Raw genomic sequence first — 17,207 nt, 5'->3', positions numbered from 1 at the left:
AATCTCGAGAGGTTTCTGCGGAGCCGCGCGCAAAACTCGCTTGTCTTTAGGCTGTCTAAGAGCCAACTGCGGCGTTTTCATTGCGGCACAGCAAGCCCGATAGATGCACCAGACACCTAAAACAATTTTGGCGCTATCTTTGACGAATCATGGTATGTGTTCAGCGGCGTATGGAGCTGGAGGACATCTGATGAAGGGGATGAAATGTGTTGTTCTGGCTACGGACGCCGAGCGCGCCTAACTAACTGCCAATTGAATCACAGGTGACTGCGCCGGAGCGCCCAGACCTCCACCTCCGTCTCCATCACACCAATTGGAGCCCGCTCCAACCATCAAGTAACTGTATAACCCTCACTTCATCAGCTGACAATGAGATCACACTCCATTTGAACCGCCAATGGAGGCCGAGGGCGAATGATACCTCAACTGTGGCGCCATCAATAAGGGATGAGGTCTGAATTTGGCCAACACCGCGAACGAAACCAAAAATAGATTCCTGTGGAGGTGGTCATTGGCGCTTCCATAATGCAACTGTTGTATTGGCACGCATCCAATTGTACACGAGAAGCATCCATGTGCCTTACTTCAAGAATACTTGGAGATTTGAGTTTTTAGAAGGAATTACACAAAAAATTTTCAGCACGCGTGCCCTACCTCGGAGCTGACATATCTTCTGCGGCTTACGGTGACTCCGGTCGTTGAGGCGGTGCACCGTCTTTTTCGTAAATTGGAGCCCAGTACTCTGCAGAAAACAAATTGGGTGGTAACAAACCCGACTCCACCCCCCGCCGTATAGAGTCCATGAAATCCAATTCATCTTCGGGAACAAACATAATGCGGTCTGGAGGACGACCATACCTGTCTACGTTGGGTGGGGGTCGCGTGCGTTCGTATCTATCGCGGAAAATGTGACGGTCGAACGAATCATAATTGTCAAGTCGGTCTGCTCCGACTTTCGGCTTCATCGGAAGTGGTGGATAACTCTCTTGCCACAATCCAGTCCCGAAGTCAACGAATGCCTGGACTTGAAAGGGGAGAAGTGAGAAGATCTTGTAGCGAAAAGGATGAAGATACACTTGTCCATACTGAATGATTCGTCAGCCTTGGTAGTCGTGAAGTTGTTATAAGCAAGACTCGCCTCAAGACCGGACTCGCCGCGGTCAAAGATCACAACGCCACCCAGAATCTTGAGCTCAACCCAGTAGCCAGCATCATTCGCTGTTCCCCGGCGACACTGGGTCCAGTCTTTGTAATGAGTATGATGAAAGAGTGACAGATTTTGATCAGAGGGCGCCTCGTGATCGTCTTTGTGTAAGCCCCCATCTGCGAGACGGAACAGCGACGCCCCAATTTCATGAAGCGAGACAGCTGTCATCTCCAACAAGTGCTTGCCGAAATCTTTGCTGTCAACAGGAGTGTTTTGGTACGCTTGTGCTTTCTGGACGCAGGTTAGGTTTAGTCTTCCATGCTCGTGCTGGAAATTAGAAGGGAAGAGGCTCCATGCATTTTATCTCGTATTGATGGAATGACGCCTAGACAAAGGAGTAGATAGTCTGATACGGACCTTGGTGTCGAACTGGAGCATGTCGAAAGAAAAATTGTCCCGAAAGGCATCTAGCACTTCATACGCCCTCGGACAAACATCAGATCTGCCTGGGTGCGTCGCAGGGGGCTCGAAGCGCTTGTCTTCAAGTTGAACTCCATCAACAATTTGCGCGAAAGTTCGACGTGCAACCTCAGTCGCGAGGATGCGCGTAAGGGTGCCTTTGAGAGGAGCGACATGGTCGGGAGAAAGATCGCTCAGAGAGACCTTTTCATTTGCAGATTCACAGGGCTGCTCCATAGGTAAAAGTAGGTACGATTACGGGGCGCTCTTGCGGCAAGTGGTTTCGTGGAGAGTGTGGTGTTGAAGTGTTGTGAGAGAGAGAGAGAGGTGGGGAGGTGGGACAGTTGGTAGTTAAGCGCCCATGAGATTAGCTGTCCAATCACATCAGGATATTGCCAGCTCACACTAACACGGATCTAGCCGTCTCCGGAAGCCGCGCTAAGCGCACGGACGCCCACAGCATTCATAAGGCATGCCAGCGGTGTGGATTTCCATCCACCGTCATTCTTCGATGGTCTAGTGGTCATGATTTCCGCTTGTCATCACGGTGTGAAGCAAGCGCGGGAGACCGGGGTTCGATGTAAGCAGCTCTCACGGCACTACCATTCCAAACTTTCACTAACAATACTCATAGTCCCCGTCGGAGAGATAAATCTCATGATAACATGATTTTTTTTGCTTTTGTGATGAATACATGGCAGAAAGCATCTCCTCGCACAATTTTTTGCAATTTTCTTAGTTGTCTGAGGCCATTTTTTTGCAGTTCTAGCCGACGCCACAGCTTCGCGGCAGGTACACAGCACTGACAGCGTTCTGGGAGCAGGAGACGCCCTGAAAACGATCGGACAGACCGGGTTCTGTCAACCGTTATCTGTCCGAAGCTCAGTAAGAATATCTGGGCCAGATATCTCCTCACTGGCCTCATTTATTTCTTATTTTTTATTTCTCAACGCAATGCGACTACGGCTGCTAATGCTATACTTTTGAACTGACTAAATGTGCTCCGACTTTGCTGTTTTTGCAGGCGTCCAGCTCATGGTCAAGCAAGGGTGTTGAAGATGCGTCAGCCAGTCAGTTAGTTTGCTGAAGCTCGCTCGACTACAACACTCTCGCGAACTAGACCGCATGCTCCACAAAACTCGCTTGACATTCCTAACCAAGTTAGTACTGTACCTCTGCGACTTCAAAGCCCTTCTGGCTCCAATTTGTTTTTCCACATTCACGCCTGCAACACCACATGAAGCGGATTTCATCCAGAGTCCAAATCTTGATCAGTTGGGCATTTTTCCAGCAATTTTCTCGTACCTAGATGACAAGACTTGAGCCTCAAAATGGTCCACAAAATCGCGACAAACTTGAACGGATGACGCACGACGACTTGCGCCCAAAAATTATCTATCTATTAGCTACGCTGGCAATTCTGGCAACTCTTGATGGAACGTGGTAACTAGTAAATGACATGGACCGTGTTTACACTGTCCATGGTCGTACACAGAGGAGCGATGAGGCCAGAATCGACAAAGACGTCCAACTTAATCCTGCAAAACGACAACATCCCATGATGCCTCTTTGCCAAATTTCACAACCTCTTTTCCCATCGAGACTTGACCGTCTCAGCTCAGATGGATTTCATTCGCTGTCATTGTGCCTTGGTGAACTTCCGCGAAATCTCGCGGAAGTGTTGTGCTATCCAGTCCACTAGCATCGTTCAAAATTTTTTGTTGTGCGAGACGATACTTCATTTCAGCTAGTACTTAAGGAAGACTATGAAATTGGCCAATACATGGTTCAAGCTTTGTTGAGAGAGTGATACCGCAGTCAAGTCCACACACAGGTTGGGCTAAAGTTCTGGTTGTTGGGGAACACACGTTGATTAAAACCTCAAGCTGGATCTTGTCCCTTCCGCTCCAAGGGAAAAGCAAGAACGCAGAACTCTAACGCACAAAATGCGACCAATCAACTCCCGCGACATCCTCCTCGGCGCCTTCCTCGTCTGCCTCACTATTGCCAGAGAAGCCACGACCATCTCATTCGGGCCCATGGTATCATCTGAAGTCGACGGCTGGCGCTATCCTCCATGTACGTACCGGCTTCCACCACCTCCCTCCCTTTTCCCCATCGACTGCATTTTCACCACCAGCTATCCAAACCCCCTGACTATCCCCTCCCCGCAGACAACCCAACTATCGGCGCCTTGGGCCCTCGGTCAACCGTCGCCACGTTTACCAAGACGATAAACGGTGCCGTGGCGACGGCCGTGGTCACCTTTTCGGACATGGACGCTGAACCTACATGCAAGGATAAGCATGCGTTACCGAATGACGGTAGGCGTAGGGGGAAGAAAAATAGGAGGATCGATGTGGATGTGGATGTTGATGCGGAATTGATGATGTGGGCGTGAGAGATGCGAGGGACGATAGGATGGACGACTGCGAAGAGGACGTAAGAATGAGTGATTTTTGGTAGATGCCAAGCTGTTGAGGAAAGATTGAGGGAGGTGGACTGCACCGTTGGCAGCACATGGCAATCATCAACGTGCAGTGGAAGATATTGAAAAAGGAGTAGGGATAAGATCTGTTTCGAGTGGAATCACCAGCCAAGACAAAGATGGAAGCACCATCAAAAAAGGTGATTCAATGCGATTGGGTATTGGCTCGCTTGTCTCTACTGTCCTTCAAGCTCGTAAAAGTGAAGCTACCGGGAGCACTCATATTTCTCAACGCAAAGGTACGGGAGCAATCGTACTCCTAGTTGCGCGTGCCTCAACTTCTGGTACCAAGCCTCGTTCCTACGAAACGGTCACGGCGTTCTCCATGTGCTCCGCATCGCAGGGTCCAGCCTCCGTGGCTGTCAAAAATCCGTGGTAGACGCTAACAACTTCCGGCCCCAGAGTTGAAGCGAGCTTCTGATTGGCAAGGCTTCACGCGCTGACGTGAGGCATAGCCCAAGTTGAGGGCAGAGCATACGAGCTAACCCAGAAACAGCTGGCAGCTTGAGCTCAGCTTGCGCCTCAGGAGCTCTGCTCGACATGATTTAAGGAGACTCAAGGCAAGGACAGCTCTTGCCTCGACTCGCGCGCGCCCTCATCTTCACACAAACTTCAATCAACAATGCCCCTCCTTGTAAAGCTCATTAGCAATGGCGTTGGCCTTGCCACCGAGGCAATGGCCCATCGCAGAGCTTCCAAAGAAGCTGGATCAACGCCGCCCTTGGCGGGAGGACCACAGGAGACGGGCGAGGTCATTGAGATTTCAGAAAAAGAAGCCGAACACCTCAAATCCACGGGACAAGCTGTTTCAGCCGAGGAAGCCAGCAAGAAAAACGAGCCGGTCAACATCATCATCCCAGACCGCGTGGAAGAGGACGATGAGGTCTGGGAGCTGGACGACGCTGCCGACGAAGTGTGGGAGGAGCTGCCGGCAGAGGAGCAACCTCCTGCGTACGCGGAGAGCGAGGAGGCGCAAAAGAGCTCCAACAAACGCATCCAGGCCATTGTCGATAATTTGGGCCCTGCACCATCCGCGCAGTCGGGTACGACGCAACTTCCGTATCCGGTAATTCTCCCACAACGCCGCCCTCGCGAAAAGGCTCGCGGCTTCGTCAGGGCGTACGCGCCTTCCCTGAGTTCCGCCGGAATCGACGAGGCATCTTTCATGTCTTTCCTAGCCGCCTTCCACCGCGAGAGTCAGGTACACCCCATCTTCAATGTGATCCTTGTCGGGACCACCATTGCCGGCTTTGTCCCCGACATCACAGTGGCTGCAGTGTGTACGGCCATCAACGTTGCTGTGGTGCCAGCTACCATCATGCAGACGCGGTACAGCACAAACAACTTCCTCGACCGCGCCAATGAAGCCATTTTCCGCCCGCGCGGGCTCTACGCCATGATTGTGACATTCAAGAGCGACACGGATAGACCAATCTCAGCACAGCCTCTGGACATCAACGCCGCCATCATGAAGTACGGACAGACGTCAGGGTCCAAGACCAAGGACCTTGGGCGCAAGTTCCGCTTCACGAGCGGCAAGACGTATGGGGAGTCGGAGCTTCCCGAGGCAGCGGAGCTGGTGTTTCCAGCGCTGGATGAGGCTGCCGAAGGACAGACAAAGGAGACGCAAGACGTCAAGGACAAGGTCAGGAGGGGATCCAAGTTTGTGCAAGAATACTACGACAGGCGCGCGCAAGCCGTGTTTGTAAGTCTCGCTCTTCTGTTGCCTTCTTGCGAGTACTTATCATAAAAAAACAGTTGCAAGAAAACCCCGACTCGACGCTTCTGGCCAAGGACCCGCAATTCGCGTCGTCCATCAGCGACCCCACGCACCCTGCCTACCAGGGCGGCCTCATCACCCTGATATCGGGCGGGCGTTACCAACACCGCGGTCTGATCACCAGGGGCATCGACTTGTACAACAAGAGGAAGGCTGAGCGCACTGGAGAGACCCAGACTACGAAGAGTACCAGCCCGGCGCCGCGTCCGGCTGCAAACGGAAGACCTGTCGGGAGGAGCAGGGCGGCTTCGGGATCGCGTGCGCGTAGGCCGCCTCCCAGACGTGTTGGCCTTATTGGATCCGTCAAGAAGGCATTGAGACAAGTGAGTTGTTGCCTGGAGTGTTGGGAGACCGTTACTGACCCTGACGCAGGATGTCATGTATCTCATGATTGTGAATATGCCGTCCGAGGAGGACATGGCAAAGACGCAGGCGGAGTTGGACAAGATTCAAGGACAGAAGGAGGCGGGAAAGACTGCTTGATGACTCCTGATTTACTCCTGTAGATACTATCCGTGTTGCGAAAGTTGAATTCAATGTCGAAATAAGCTCCGAATTTGGAGTTGAAAAGAGCGACAGCAGAATCGATGCAGCAGCTGCTTGTTGCAGACGGGGGATGGGAGCGACCCGCTTCTGCGTCGTTTACTTGTGTTCACCGAAACCTCTCTCCTCTTGCGCCCTCTTCAGAAAACCCACCCACTCCTCGCCGCTTTCAAACCTCTTGACCAACTCTTCAGGCTGGTAATCAACACCAAGCGGATTCTTGGTGAAAGTCTCGCTCGCCATGTAGCGTATGGCCTCCTCCTTGCTCATATTGTCGACCTGACATTCGAGACGGTTTCCATCCGGATCCTCGTAATACATGCTGGTCGAGATGCCATGGTCGACACACCAAACAGGCTCAAACCCGGCAGCCTTGCGGCCCTTGTACCCGGCGACCAGGTCCGCCAGTGTGTCGTAGCTAAAGGCAATATGCCGCAACCCTGCCGTTTTGGGGTCCTTTGGTTGGACGTCGGGAGAGGCCAGAATGGCCAATCGGTGGTGTTCTTCGTCGTACGTCATAAAGGCAGCTGTGGGCGTCGTGTATGTGTGCTGTGCCGAGAGCATGGTCGTGTAGAAGTGGACCATGGCGTCAAAGTTGGCCGTTGAGGTTTGGAGCACCACATGTGCGAGGAACGAAGGGGGCGGGATCGCTGGCGTCGTTGTAGAGGACGCGAGAGTTTTGGTGGTAATCGTCGATGTTGTCATTGCTTCGGTGGTAGACATTTTTGAGCTGACTGTTGGATGTGTAGGTGTCGCAGACAAGGGTTTGATGAAGAAATTGAGTAATTGAATCGTGACTGTCGTTTGCCGGAAACAGCTGTTTATATCATATACTGGGACTCAATTGCTCCGAATTCCGTCTTTCCAGTACGCGGAACTCGGCCGTGGTGCTCGTCGGACTTGCACTCGCGTGCTTACCAACTTGTGAGCGAGAAGGAGTGCGGGGAAAATGGCTCGTGAAGCAAAAGTGTCAGAGTTCTTCGCCGCTGCCATGCAACTAGGCTGATCGCCATGCGCTAGGGACGGCTAGCTGCATGGAGCGAAGCATACCCAAACTCTTTCCTGTGTAGCCTTGCGCTATGATGTCGATAGCCGGTTGAAGCTAGCTGACGAACTGTTCGCGCCCTCGCGGTGGGCTGGTCCGAGGGCCGGCTTCATCGGCCTCGGTGTCTTGACTTTGCGTGACGGGGTTACGAGAGACTTGTTGTCCGTACTCCAAGGCCACAGGGAGCATACTTCGTGTTTCAAGGACTTGGCCATTTGATTCCTGGACCGGTAGCTGCGAGACCAGCAAGCAGTTATGCATTTGGCGGTCAATTCTTTTGTCAACCACTGAAGGTTGTGCGGTACCAGAAGCCCGGATGATCAGGCATCTCCTGAAATACCGTCTCTCCAAGATTCGTTGAGAGACTGTGATTGAGTGGCGATGGAAGAAAGTAGGCGAGAGAGTCAAGATAGACGACTCGCATTAGATAAAAAAGGAGCAAGGCAGGCAGCTCAAAGAAGAATCACTGTTGACTCGAACTTCAAACGTAGGAGGTCTTTTTACATCACCTTGCTTTTATCCTCTGCTGACCCTTGACCAGAGCGGCTATCAGCCAAACAACTTCGAACGTAGCATTTTTGTTTACATCGTCGATTGGGCATGGACCTGATTCTCAGCTGGCGGATTTGGTAAGGCTGAGGCGGATTTGACTTTGGTGGGAATAGCAGGAATGGAAACTCCAGGGGTCAGCAAGCTAAAATTTCCGAGAAGAGAAAGGGGGAGAAGAATGCAGCGAAATATGATGGACCGTGTTTCGGAACCTGCGCGTCATTCAATGATACTAGAAAGGAAAGAGTGAGCTTGCAACTCCAGGCCAGGAAGCAGCTTGGGTCGAGTTGTTGCAAAGCGGCTAACCACACATGATTTGAATCAGTAATGGCTCAGGAGTCAATGTGATCTGTATTCCGCGCCGCGTAAAAGCCTGCTAGGGAAGCAATTAATGGCTCTTCAACGGGACGGACACCCAGAAGATTCAGTATTGGTTTTCTTCGTTTGATGTAGCGACCTGTCGGCATGCGGGACTTGTCGACACCAAGGGCTTGTTGAGATTGTATGTTGATCGGGAGCATAGTGTAGCCATCTCAACCCTGTCAAAACGGTTGAGTTGCACTGTTGCGCTTCCACACTTCTGTAGGCTGGGGCCAATGCTCCCTGGCAAGTTGTTGCATAAACAACTGTGGCTGCTCCATGGGCATGGCTTTTGAGCGAGTTGAAGCGACAAGTCGACCATGAACTTCGAGTTCGCAGTCTTTAAGCGCGTGCTGACTGCTCCAATGCGCAGACGTTGGGGCCAAGTGTAGGTAGTTGGGTGACCGGCGTGCAGGTCGGCCGGTGGGAGTGTGAGAAGGAGAGGAGCTGGCGCACGGACCACAGGACAATGACGTGCACGTGCAACAGCCGGCATCTCCAAGACCGATCACCAGCTCCAAGCTACCCTACCCTGGACCTCTTTTGTCGATGCGCTGTTTGGTCTCTTGAAGTTGACTCCAGACAAACTTCCCCTCCTCTTATGGACTGAGCTGGCAGGCTCCTCGAATCTGAAGGTGGGACAATGCTGTCCGCCTTCACAGCTCGACCCATTGTCGAGCTCAAGCAGCGGGACAAGTCGCGCATCGAGTCAATCCTCGCATATGGTAATTCGCGAGCGTCGTCCATTCGGAATTGATTGCTGATTGATTGCTAGGTGACAGATTACTCGTAGGGCTCAACACAGGAGTCTTACGCATCTATCGCATCAACGAATACTACGAAGAACCCGAGCCGAGTTCCTCAACAGAGGCCACCGAAGACGCTGACGATGCCGCCGCCAAACCCAAGCAACGACCGGCAGATCTTTTGCGAGAGGTTGAGAAATTCTCGCGCAGACCGGTCCAACAGCTTGCCATCATCAAGGAAGCGAATATTCTCGTCTCTCTGAGCGACAATTACGTCTCGATCCACGACCTACAAACATACGAACTGCAAGAGCGGCTGGAGAAGACCAAGGGCGCAACATGCTTCGCTGTAATCTCCAACATCGTCAAGGATCCGGAGACTGGCATTCCTTCCATCGTGTCCCGTCTTGCGGTCGCTGTCAAGAGAAGAATCATACTCTGGTCATGGCAGGACATGGAGCTCTCCAATGAGACTGCGGAACTCACATTGATAGCCGCAGTTAAGTCGCTATCATGGGCGACTGGAACAAAGATTGTGGCTGGAATGGACCCCGGATTCGTCATGGTGGATATTGAGAGCGAAGAGGTTGCGGATATTGTCAAGCCTGGAGCGCTCAGCGACGCCAACGGCCAGCAAGGAGCTCGTTTTGGAGCCGTCGGATCCTCAGGCATGGGATACATGGGGATGGGTAGCTGGGTGCCCAAGCCGATGGCTACCAAGCTTGGTGACGGGGAAATGCTGCTTGCCAAGGACGTCAACAGTCTGTTCATTGACACTGATGGAAAGGCCTTGGACAAGCGCCAGATTCCGTGGACCTCAGCCCCAGAAGCGATAGGATATTCCTATCCGTACATGCTGGCCCTTCAGCATCCGTCGAAAGGCGCACTCGAAGTCCGAAACCCCGATACATTGAACCTCCTTCAAATCGTGCATATTCCCAATGCCAGTTTCATGCATGTTCCTCAGCCAAACATCAGTTTGGCACATGCTGGAAAGGGTTTCTTGGTGGCAAGCGACCGTTGCGTCTGGCGGATGGGGGCTTTGCATTACGAAGCCCAGATTGACGCGCTCGTAGCTCAGAACCGCTTCGATGAAGCAGTCAGCTTGTTGAATATGCTCGAAGACACGCTCCTCAAGGACAAGCAAGGTCGAATCAGGGATGTTCAGATCCGCAAGGCTCGGAATCTTTTTGAGCAACGGCGATATCGGGATGCCATGGATCTGTTTTCCGATGCTGTTGCTCCTCCAGAAAAGGTCATTGCGCTCTATCCTAAGCTGATTGCTGGAGAATTTTCTGCGATCGAAGAGAGTGAGAGTGAAGCCGAGAGCGATGAAGAAGGAGGAAAGACAGATGAGGAAACTGCAGCCGCTGAAAAGAACGCTACCAACGCCAATTCTCTCACAAGAGCCATGTTCGGAAGACTGGTGCCTGAGCAAAAGAAGGACTCTGACACTGCTTCTGTTCGATCCGTAAAGATCGATAGCGACGTTGCCAGTGTCAGAGGCAAGAAGGTGCACGATCGTCATGCTGATGGTCAAGACAAACCTTTGCGTAAGATCCGCTTGATTTTTGCAAGTTCCGGCTAACACATGGTAGAAGGCAAAGACCTCACGTTGGCGGTCACGGCCCTCTTTGGCTTCCTCGCCCAGACTCGGGCACAGCTTCAAAAATTCATCAATTACGATGGAACCCTCAAGACACCTCTTCCTCCCAAGGAAGAGCAGCCGGAAGATTACAGGCCACCTTTTGCTCCCTTCATTCTTCTCCCAGAAGATCCTAAGGAGGAGATTGACTGGGCAGGGCGCTTGCACAAAGTTGCCCGGGTCACCGACACCACCTTGTTCCGCGCCTACATGTTTGCCCGTCCTGGCATGGCAGGGCCTCTCTTCCGACTGGACAACTTTTGCGAACCCAGTGTAGTAAGAGAGAAACTTTACGAGAGTGGAAGATATACGGACTTGATCGACTTTCTCCATGGCAAGAAGATGCATCATGAAGCTCTCGAAATCTTGCAAAAGTTCGGAAAAGGGGAGGCAGAAGAAGAAGCGCCGGTCGCGCTCCAGGGACCAGAGAGGACCATATTATACCTGCAACAACTCCCACCTGACCTGATTGACCTCATCCTCGAATACGCCGAATGGCCCATCCGAGAAGACCCTGAGAATGGGATGGAGATCTTTCTCGCCGACACTGAGAATGCCGAAACGCTTCCTCGAGACCGTGTCCTGCAGTTCCTTTCAAAGATCGACCACGACCTTGCAATCAGATATCTTGAACATATCATCTACGAGCTCAATGATCAGACGCCGGACTTCCATTCGATGCTTATCGACGAATACCTTGATCATTTGAAGCGCAAGGAACCAGATGGGTCTAATGCGGAAGAGTATTACCGGAAATGGCAAGAGAAGGTTGAATCCTTCCTGAGGAGCAGCAATCAGTACAACAAAGCCCGAGTGTTCCGGGCACTGCCCCAAGATGGTATGTGGCTCGACGATATTTTATGACAGTTTCTGACAGCATATAGAACCTCACTTCTTCGAGGCTCGAGCCATTGTGTTGAGCAAGATGGGCCAACACAAGCAGGCCTTGCAAATTTACGTCTTCCAGATCAAGGATTACGAGAAGGCGGAAGAGTAAGACCCATGAACCTATGCCTCAGATTGACGTCAACTGATGAGATTGTAGCTACTGTAACCAAGTCTATCTCTCAAGTGCCACGACAGCGACAAAAACTCGACGAGCCTCCACAAAATCAAACGCTTTCCTCCACCAAGACCCGGAAGACGCCGAGCCATCCATTTACCACACGCTCCTCTCCCTTTACCTCACACCGCCGCCACCGCACACTCCCAACTTCGAACCCGCCCTATCGCTTCTTTCCAAACACGGCGCCCGCCTCCCCGCATCTTCCACTCTCGACCTCATTCCGCCCACCCTGCCAATCGCGGACCTAGAATCCTACTTCCGCGGCCGTATGCGCAGCGCCAACACCGTTCGCAACTCTGAGCGCATCGTTGCGCAGCTCCGCGCCGTCGAGAAGCTCTCGGTCGAGAAAGACCTGCTCCTCGGCGCCGGCTCCGTCGATCGCGTTGGCGGCCGCAACCGCCGCGTCGTCGTCGGCGAGGACCGCCACTGCAGCGTCTGTGGCAAGCGATTCGGCGGATCTGCCATTCGCGTCTACCCCGATGACGTCGTCGTGCACTACGGCTGCTTCACGCGAGGCATGCAGGCCGTCGGCAGCCCGCAGGCTTCGAGTTGGGGCACTGCGAGGGCCGCCGCCGGTGTGGCCAGTAGTGCCAGTCCGGATGGCTGGACGGGGCTGGGTGCTGGCATGGCGGCGCTAAGGCGCGGCAAGAGTCCGACGCCGACGAGTCCGGAGCCCAAGGTCGGCGTGCAGAGGTGGGACACGTGGGCTGGATGATAGAGGAGATTGATGTGCTTGTTGGCTTTTGGGAAAGGGAAGGGAGAGGAAAGGGGTGGCAGGGATGGAGTGCTGCTTTGAAATACCCATTCTGCGATGCCGCATGTGTTGTAGTATTAATGTTCATTTGACATGTTTGACCTAAGACAACGCACGAGGCTTGTTGAAATGCGAACGACCGTGGAAGCTATGTTTTAACAGCGTGAACGCTCCCCGCAATATTTGAAGACTTTTCTTTTTGTCCCTGAGCGCTTTCGATCCCAAGAGCTACGCGTGCTCTCCTCCCGACACGGAATTTTTCCCAAGTCCTTGCAACCGCTCTCGTTTGAGCGTCATGAACTTTGACTACTAAGCCTCGCGCCTGTCTGATCGCCTTCCGTCCGTTGAGGGACGAAGAAAAGCCGCGAAGAAGCATGAGGATTAGATACAGTAGTGATACAATTACAACTCGCCTCCGGCAATGTCCCTCAACACTCCGTGTTTCTTCATGATGATGACCAAATCAACGAACAATAGACCAACAAGCAGCCCTCGGGGCTCCACCAATCCAACTCAATCGAGAAAGCTTGGCAGGGGGTATCTAATAGACGAATAAGGGGAAATGAGAAGAAAAAAATGATGATGCCCGGTCCAAATGGAAAGACGGCCAAAATGCCAAAATACACAATTCGCAGTAGACGAGACCAGATAGACCGACCGACGATCCAACACTTCGTGTGATGTGATGCGGTGTAGTGCTTTTGTTGCTCGTCAGCTTTGGGCGCCCCTTTTGTTGTTTACTCCGTCCACATACCGCTGTTGGGGAAAGGATGCCGCCGGCGGAAAGTATTTGTCCTTTCTTTTGCTCGCAGTTTCTTTGGTGGAATCTTCACACGCCGTATCGAACCACTGCGGGCACATGTTGGTACCAGGCCTCTCTCATGCGCGCATTCACACTGTCCATACCGTCATAAAAGGCCCTGTCCTCGCCGGGCGTGAGCGCTCTCGCGGGCATCTCGGGCAACGAAGAAGCGTCGTCGATTGTGTGCGTCAGGCGCAGATGCGAGTCGTTGCCGAGGCTGTGGTGGGGGTTATGGTGGGAAGAGATGGCGTCTTCAGATTCGGGGTTCGTGACGGCGTGGTGGTCAGCGGCGCCCGAGACCAAGAAGTCGTCCATCAGAATGGTAGTTTCGCCTTCGGATCTATCGGCGCCGCTGCGAAGCTCGCCGGAATCAACCGTCTTGTTAGTGCTGCGCTGGTTCAACGTGCCGCTGCCACCCGTGCCCGAAGTGTGCGAGGGCGACGAGTGCGAGAGCGTGGAGTTGAGCGTCGTACCCCATGAGATGGACAGGTGCCGGAACAGCGGTGGTACCCCAATCCCCTTCTTTGTCGACGGCGCCGTGTGGTGCGTCCGGTGCGTACCTCTTCCTGTTGCTCCTCCTCCTCCGCGCTCCGGCGTCTCTTCTGACCGTATTGTTGATCGGTGGAAGGCGAACGGGAACAGCTTGACGAGGACGGGTTTGATGCACGGGAGGCACGCGCATGCGACGCCGAGGTTCGTCTCGATGGCGACGAGGATGTAGTTCCATACGCCGTCCCAGTATGGATCGGTGCTCTTGAAGTACACCGTGTAGTACCACATTCGAATCAGGCCAGCCAGGCAAACCCTAAATGTTGGACACGCGTGAGCCGATTGACGGACTGCTGCGAGGCAGGTCTTGCGAGCAGGCACGGGCATCACTTACGTCAGGCCAAAGCTGAAGAGCGCTATTAAGCCTAGCCGTTTGTCTCGCGGCAGCTTCATGCCCCAGAGAAAGCGGATCGGCCACAGGAATATGACAAAGTCAGAGGCTGTATTGAGGCTGGCCGTGGCCAGAAGAAAGGCCTTTTGGTTGATGCATGACCGGTGGATCTTGACGCCGGACGACGTTCCGCTTGCCGGCGGACACTTGACAAACTGGTGGACTTGCGGGATCAAGGTCGCGATTCCCCAAGCCACCGAGAATGCTATGGCGAGTTTGCAGAAGAGCATGTTGGCTTTTTGGAGCGGGAATAGTCTGATGTAATTTGCGCACACCGACACCTTGGTCAAGGTGACGCCAATTGGATAACATATTTCGAAGACGAGGTTGATCTAGGGATTATCATCAGCTTTCCACAAACGGTGTTGGAGTTGTCGCTGGTCATTCTTTACGTTTAATGCTTTTTGTAAGTACGGTGGATAAAAGTCCCACAGATGCCGCGCCGTCCCCAAATGGTGGGCGGCGTAATTGGAAATGCAAAAGATGACTATGAAGCAAGCCTGACGATACGAAGACTCGATGTCAGCATCTCGACGCGTAGACTTGGGTCTAGACTTACCCACGCCGGCAAGATGAGCCAGTCATCCCAAGTGAGGACCTGCCTGAGGGCGCCTCGGCAGTAAAAGCGAGCTATGACCGCCGCCGTCATGAGAATGGCAAACGGCGTCTCGACGCCCGTCAACAGGCCGGCTTTACTGGGCGGATCCACATAGTTTGGCTTGGGGAACTTGGTGCTCAATTCCGTCATGCTGCGGATTCGATGGCCACCACTGGAGAAGAGGGTTTGTCTCTGCTCCCGCTCGAGGAACGCAGAGAGGCAGAACTGGCTCTCCGCCATGCTCCTTGGACGACTGGGACTCGACTTCCGGTGCTGCTGCTGCTGCTTCTTCTTCTTAGTAAGCGGTGATGGCGACTCATTTTAAGCTTTTCTGAAGCTTGGGATGTGCCAACCGTCCTCCCCGCGCGCATGCAGTGGCTTCTTTTAAAGCCATGCTACGTCAGGCCAGCAATTCAACCTGATTTGCACGCCTTGAGCTGCGCCATTGGTTGCCATGCCGGGATATCAGCTATTTGGCGTCAGGTTTCTGCCCTCGCCTGGCGGTCCATATCACCATCCGGGCCTTGAGGTATGCCAAGTTGAGTGTTGCGGCCGTGGCCTGTCGGTCCGCCTCTTGGACCATCATGATCCGCATCCCCGATCTCCTCGCTTGTGGCCGTAAGCGATAACCTTTGTATCTGGACCAGTAGGAGTCGTCTGCCCTTCCAACGACATCATCGCGAAAAAGCGGTAATCTTGGCCGTAGCAATACCCGGGAGAGGCGTCTGTCGTGCTCTTAAGGTTTGTAAATGAGGTTACTGTGGGCACACGTAGACTCCCTGTTTTCCACTGCAACTGCGAGCAGTTGCAAGGATCTTCTCCGGGATGAGTCGCAATTCTCCACTGCAGCAACTCTTTTAAATGACGGAGCATCCTCCTCACAAACACAACAACGTGCGACTGGACGACGTGGTGATTGACGGCGACAGGGGCTGCGGGCCCGACCTGACGAGCTCCCATCCGAGTTGGCGATCCCTGAAAAGCACCTCTGACGAACATGGTCATTCAGGCTTCATCCCAGCGGCCATACAGATTGAATGTGGGATGCGACGAGGTCCCCACGCGTATCAACTGATGCGCGGGAGGGGATTCGCTCCAGGAAAGAACACCGCGTTTGAAGATAGAGTGTCCGACGTCCATCCAATCGACTTTTGCGGAACGCTGCGAAAGAGCGGTGCGCGGGAGAAAGAAGAGAAAACTAGCAGCGGTTAAAGCTCACCAAATCAGCCATTGCAGAGGGACCGCGTCAACGTCGCGTGTTTGGGAGATGAAACCTCAGCGCTTCGGTTCTGGAAAAACTTCCGCGCGTCCGAGGGTATGAATTCAGCAGTTAGCGGATGGACTGCTGCACCCGCTGATCACACGATCTGAAGATGTCTTTGCAATCGCGTGTCTGGTTTTGGTTGACGCGCAAGCTCAATAAACTCAGGATCAAGATTCGCGAACAGACCAGCAGCTCTCCAGTCCCTGCAGGGATATGGGGTTCGGCGTCGAAGCTGATGCCGCTGCACAGGACATTGTGTATCCTACCGCAACCTTGTTTGGATTTGAGTCGGCTCGTGGTCCCTTGCAGGAGCGTCAAGGCAAAGGCCGGCAAGCTCCGGTATTTTGAAGATCCTGAGCTGGGGTGTGATATCCCCTGGATGGTCAACGCCGTCGGAAGCGATGCGAGAGGTCGATTACGATTTGCTTCCAAGTTCTCTTGGACGCAAGCGCTTGACTGCTCCGTGCGGTCAACCCTTCGAAGTTTGAGAGCCTTTGCGCTGTGAAGTTCCTCAGCTGAGAAGTTTCATTTTCCAACTCGGGTCGGCGAAACTACCAGTGCCTGTGTCCTATGGAATTCTCCGTCCACAAGGCTGAGCAAGTATTGCCGCGATGCAAGAGCAGCGGTTGATGAAAGGGTATGTACTGTATGTCGACCGCGGCTTGTTGAATGTAAGTTGTCCCTGCATAAGTGCTCGAATGCTTCCTAAGTGTACCAAAACATTTGGTATCGAAGTATTGGGGAAATGCGACTAAAATCCCCAAGACGTTTGATATATCCATGCCGGACTGGTAGACTATTCCTCTGTTGCTGCGCAAAAGAAATGACACCGACCCTACTTACCCCAGTGGTTCGATACAGTTGATGGTCAAATCGCTGGATCGAGTTTTAGCAATAGCTAACACGAGCCACCAAATTGCACGAGTATGGACGCAAGCCCAGAGCTAGTTTGCTGCTGTATTGATCACAGTTAAGCTTGTCTGTAGAGCATAATTGGCGCGACCAAGGGGCAATTTCAGCC

At 53.1% G+C, this 17,207-nt stretch overlaps 8 protein-coding genes across 8 annotated transcripts; 3 read left to right on the top strand and 5 right to left on the bottom strand.

Moving 5' to 3' along the window:
* Positions 1-195: 195 nt before the first annotated feature.
* On the bottom strand, positions 196-1,907 carry BKA78DRAFT_303933 (uncharacterized protein). The gene is made up of 3 exons (XM_066887585.1): positions 1,565-1,907; positions 1,139-1,438; positions 196-1,085 (listed from the first exon to the last, which is right to left on the bottom strand). Exons 1-3 carry the CDS (start codon positions 1,841-1,843, stop codon positions 681-683), a joined length of 984 nt encoding a protein of 327 aa, XP_066749988.1. The 5' UTR covers positions 1,844-1,907; the 3' UTR covers positions 196-680.
* A 199-nt stretch (positions 1,908-2,106) lies between these two features.
* On the bottom strand, positions 2,107-2,597 carry BKA78DRAFT_22244 (uncharacterized protein). Its single transcript, XM_066883674.1, has one exon. It carries the CDS (start codon positions 2,529-2,531, stop codon positions 2,262-2,264), a length of 270 nt encoding a protein of 89 aa, XP_066749987.1. The 5' UTR covers positions 2,532-2,597; the 3' UTR covers positions 2,107-2,261.
* Positions 2,598-3,356: 759 nt separating this feature from the next.
* BKA78DRAFT_303932 (uncharacterized protein) lies at positions 3,357-3,866 on the top strand. Its single transcript, XM_066887584.1, has one exon. It carries the CDS (start codon positions 3,553-3,555, stop codon positions 3,841-3,843), a length of 291 nt encoding a protein of 96 aa, XP_066749986.1. The 5' UTR covers positions 3,357-3,552; the 3' UTR covers positions 3,844-3,866.
* A 21-nt stretch (positions 3,867-3,887) lies between these two features.
* Positions 3,888-4,278, bottom strand: BKA78DRAFT_303931 (uncharacterized protein). Its single transcript, XM_066887583.1, has one exon. The coding sequence runs from the start codon at positions 4,135-4,137 to the stop codon at positions 3,895-3,897; it is 243 nt and encodes an 80-aa protein (XP_066749985.1). The 5' UTR covers positions 4,138-4,278; the 3' UTR covers positions 3,888-3,894.
* A 438-nt stretch (positions 4,279-4,716) lies between these two features.
* On the top strand, positions 4,717-6,357 carry BKA78DRAFT_349227 (uncharacterized protein; the record flags this gene model as incomplete). The annotated part of the gene is made up of 3 exons (XM_066890772.1): positions 4,717-5,799; positions 5,853-6,197; positions 6,247-6,357. The coding sequence occupies 3 exons, from the start codon at positions 4,717-4,719 to the stop codon at positions 6,355-6,357; spliced, it is 1,539 nt and encodes a 512-aa protein (XP_066749984.1).
* Positions 6,358-6,516: 159 nt separating this feature from the next.
* On the bottom strand, positions 6,517-7,140 carry BKA78DRAFT_349226 (Glyoxalase/Bleomycin resistance protein/Dihydroxybiphenyl dioxygenase; the record flags this gene model as incomplete). Its single annotated transcript, XM_066890771.1, has 1 exon — positions 6,517-7,140. One exon carries the CDS (start codon positions 7,138-7,140, stop codon positions 6,517-6,519), a length of 624 nt encoding a protein of 207 aa, XP_066749983.1.
* A 1,751-nt stretch (positions 7,141-8,891) lies between these two features.
* Positions 8,892-12,712, top strand: BKA78DRAFT_22211 (vacuolar sorting protein 39 domain 2-domain-containing protein). Its single transcript, XM_066883673.1, has 5 exons — positions 8,892-9,096; positions 9,147-10,670; positions 10,716-11,600; positions 11,647-11,755; positions 11,808-12,712. The coding sequence occupies exons 1-5, from the start codon at positions 9,015-9,017 to the stop codon at positions 12,541-12,543; spliced, it is 3,336 nt and encodes a 1,111-aa protein (XP_066749982.1). The 5' UTR covers positions 8,892-9,014; the 3' UTR covers positions 12,544-12,712.
* Positions 12,713-13,411: 699 nt separating this feature from the next.
* On the bottom strand, positions 13,412-15,162 carry BKA78DRAFT_349224 (uncharacterized protein; the record flags this gene model as incomplete). Its single annotated transcript, XM_066890770.1, has 4 exons — positions 13,412-14,189; positions 14,268-14,656; positions 14,717-14,824; positions 14,884-15,162. 4 exons carry the CDS (start codon positions 15,160-15,162, stop codon positions 13,412-13,414), a joined length of 1,554 nt encoding a protein of 517 aa, XP_066749981.1.
* Between the last annotated feature and the right edge of the window lie 2,045 nt (positions 15,163-17,207).

Source organism: Phyllosticta capitalensis (genome assembly GCF_038381095.1).
Source record: "Phyllosticta capitalensis strain CBS 128856 chromosome Unknown BKA78scaffold_1, whole genome shotgun sequence".
Taxonomy (NCBI): domain Eukaryota; kingdom Fungi; phylum Ascomycota; class Dothideomycetes; order Botryosphaeriales; family Phyllostictaceae; genus Phyllosticta; species Phyllosticta capitalensis.
The sequence above is the reverse complement of the archived record's forward strand: the minus strand, read 5'-3'. Positions and strand labels throughout refer to the sequence as shown.

Coding starts and splice junctions, on each gene's coding strand:
- BKA78DRAFT_303933 (XM_066887585.1), bottom strand. CDS start 1,843: ATGGAGCAGCCCTGTGAATCTGCAAATGAAAAGGTCTCTCTGAGCGAT. Junction 1,439..1,564: donor TGCTCCAGTTCGACACCAAG/GTCCGTATCAGA, acceptor ACCTGCGTCCAG/AAAGCACAAGCGTACCAAAA. Junction 1,086..1,138: donor GCGGCGAGTCCGGTCTTGAG/GCGAGTCTTGCT, acceptor CGAATCATTCAG/TATGGACAAGTGTATCTTCA.
- BKA78DRAFT_22244 (XM_066883674.1), bottom strand. CDS start 2,531: ATGAGGCCAGTGAGGAGATATCTGGCCCAGATATTCTTACTGAGCTTC.
- BKA78DRAFT_303932 (XM_066887584.1), top strand. CDS start 3,553: ATGCGACCAATCAACTCCCGCGACATCCTCCTCGGCGCCTTCCTCGTC.
- BKA78DRAFT_303931 (XM_066887583.1), bottom strand. CDS start 4,137: ATGATTGCCATGTGCTGCCAACGGTGCAGTCCACCTCCCTCAATCTTT.
- BKA78DRAFT_22211 (XM_066883673.1), top strand. CDS start 9,015: ATGCTGTCCGCCTTCACAGCTCGACCCATTGTCGAGCTCAAGCAGCGG. Junction 9,097..9,146: donor CGAGTCAATCCTCGCATATG/GTAATTCGCGAG, acceptor ATTGATTGCTAG/GTGACAGATTACTCGTAGGG. Junction 10,671..10,715: donor TGGTCAAGACAAACCTTTGC/GTAAGATCCGCT, acceptor AACACATGGTAG/AAGGCAAAGACCTCACGTTG.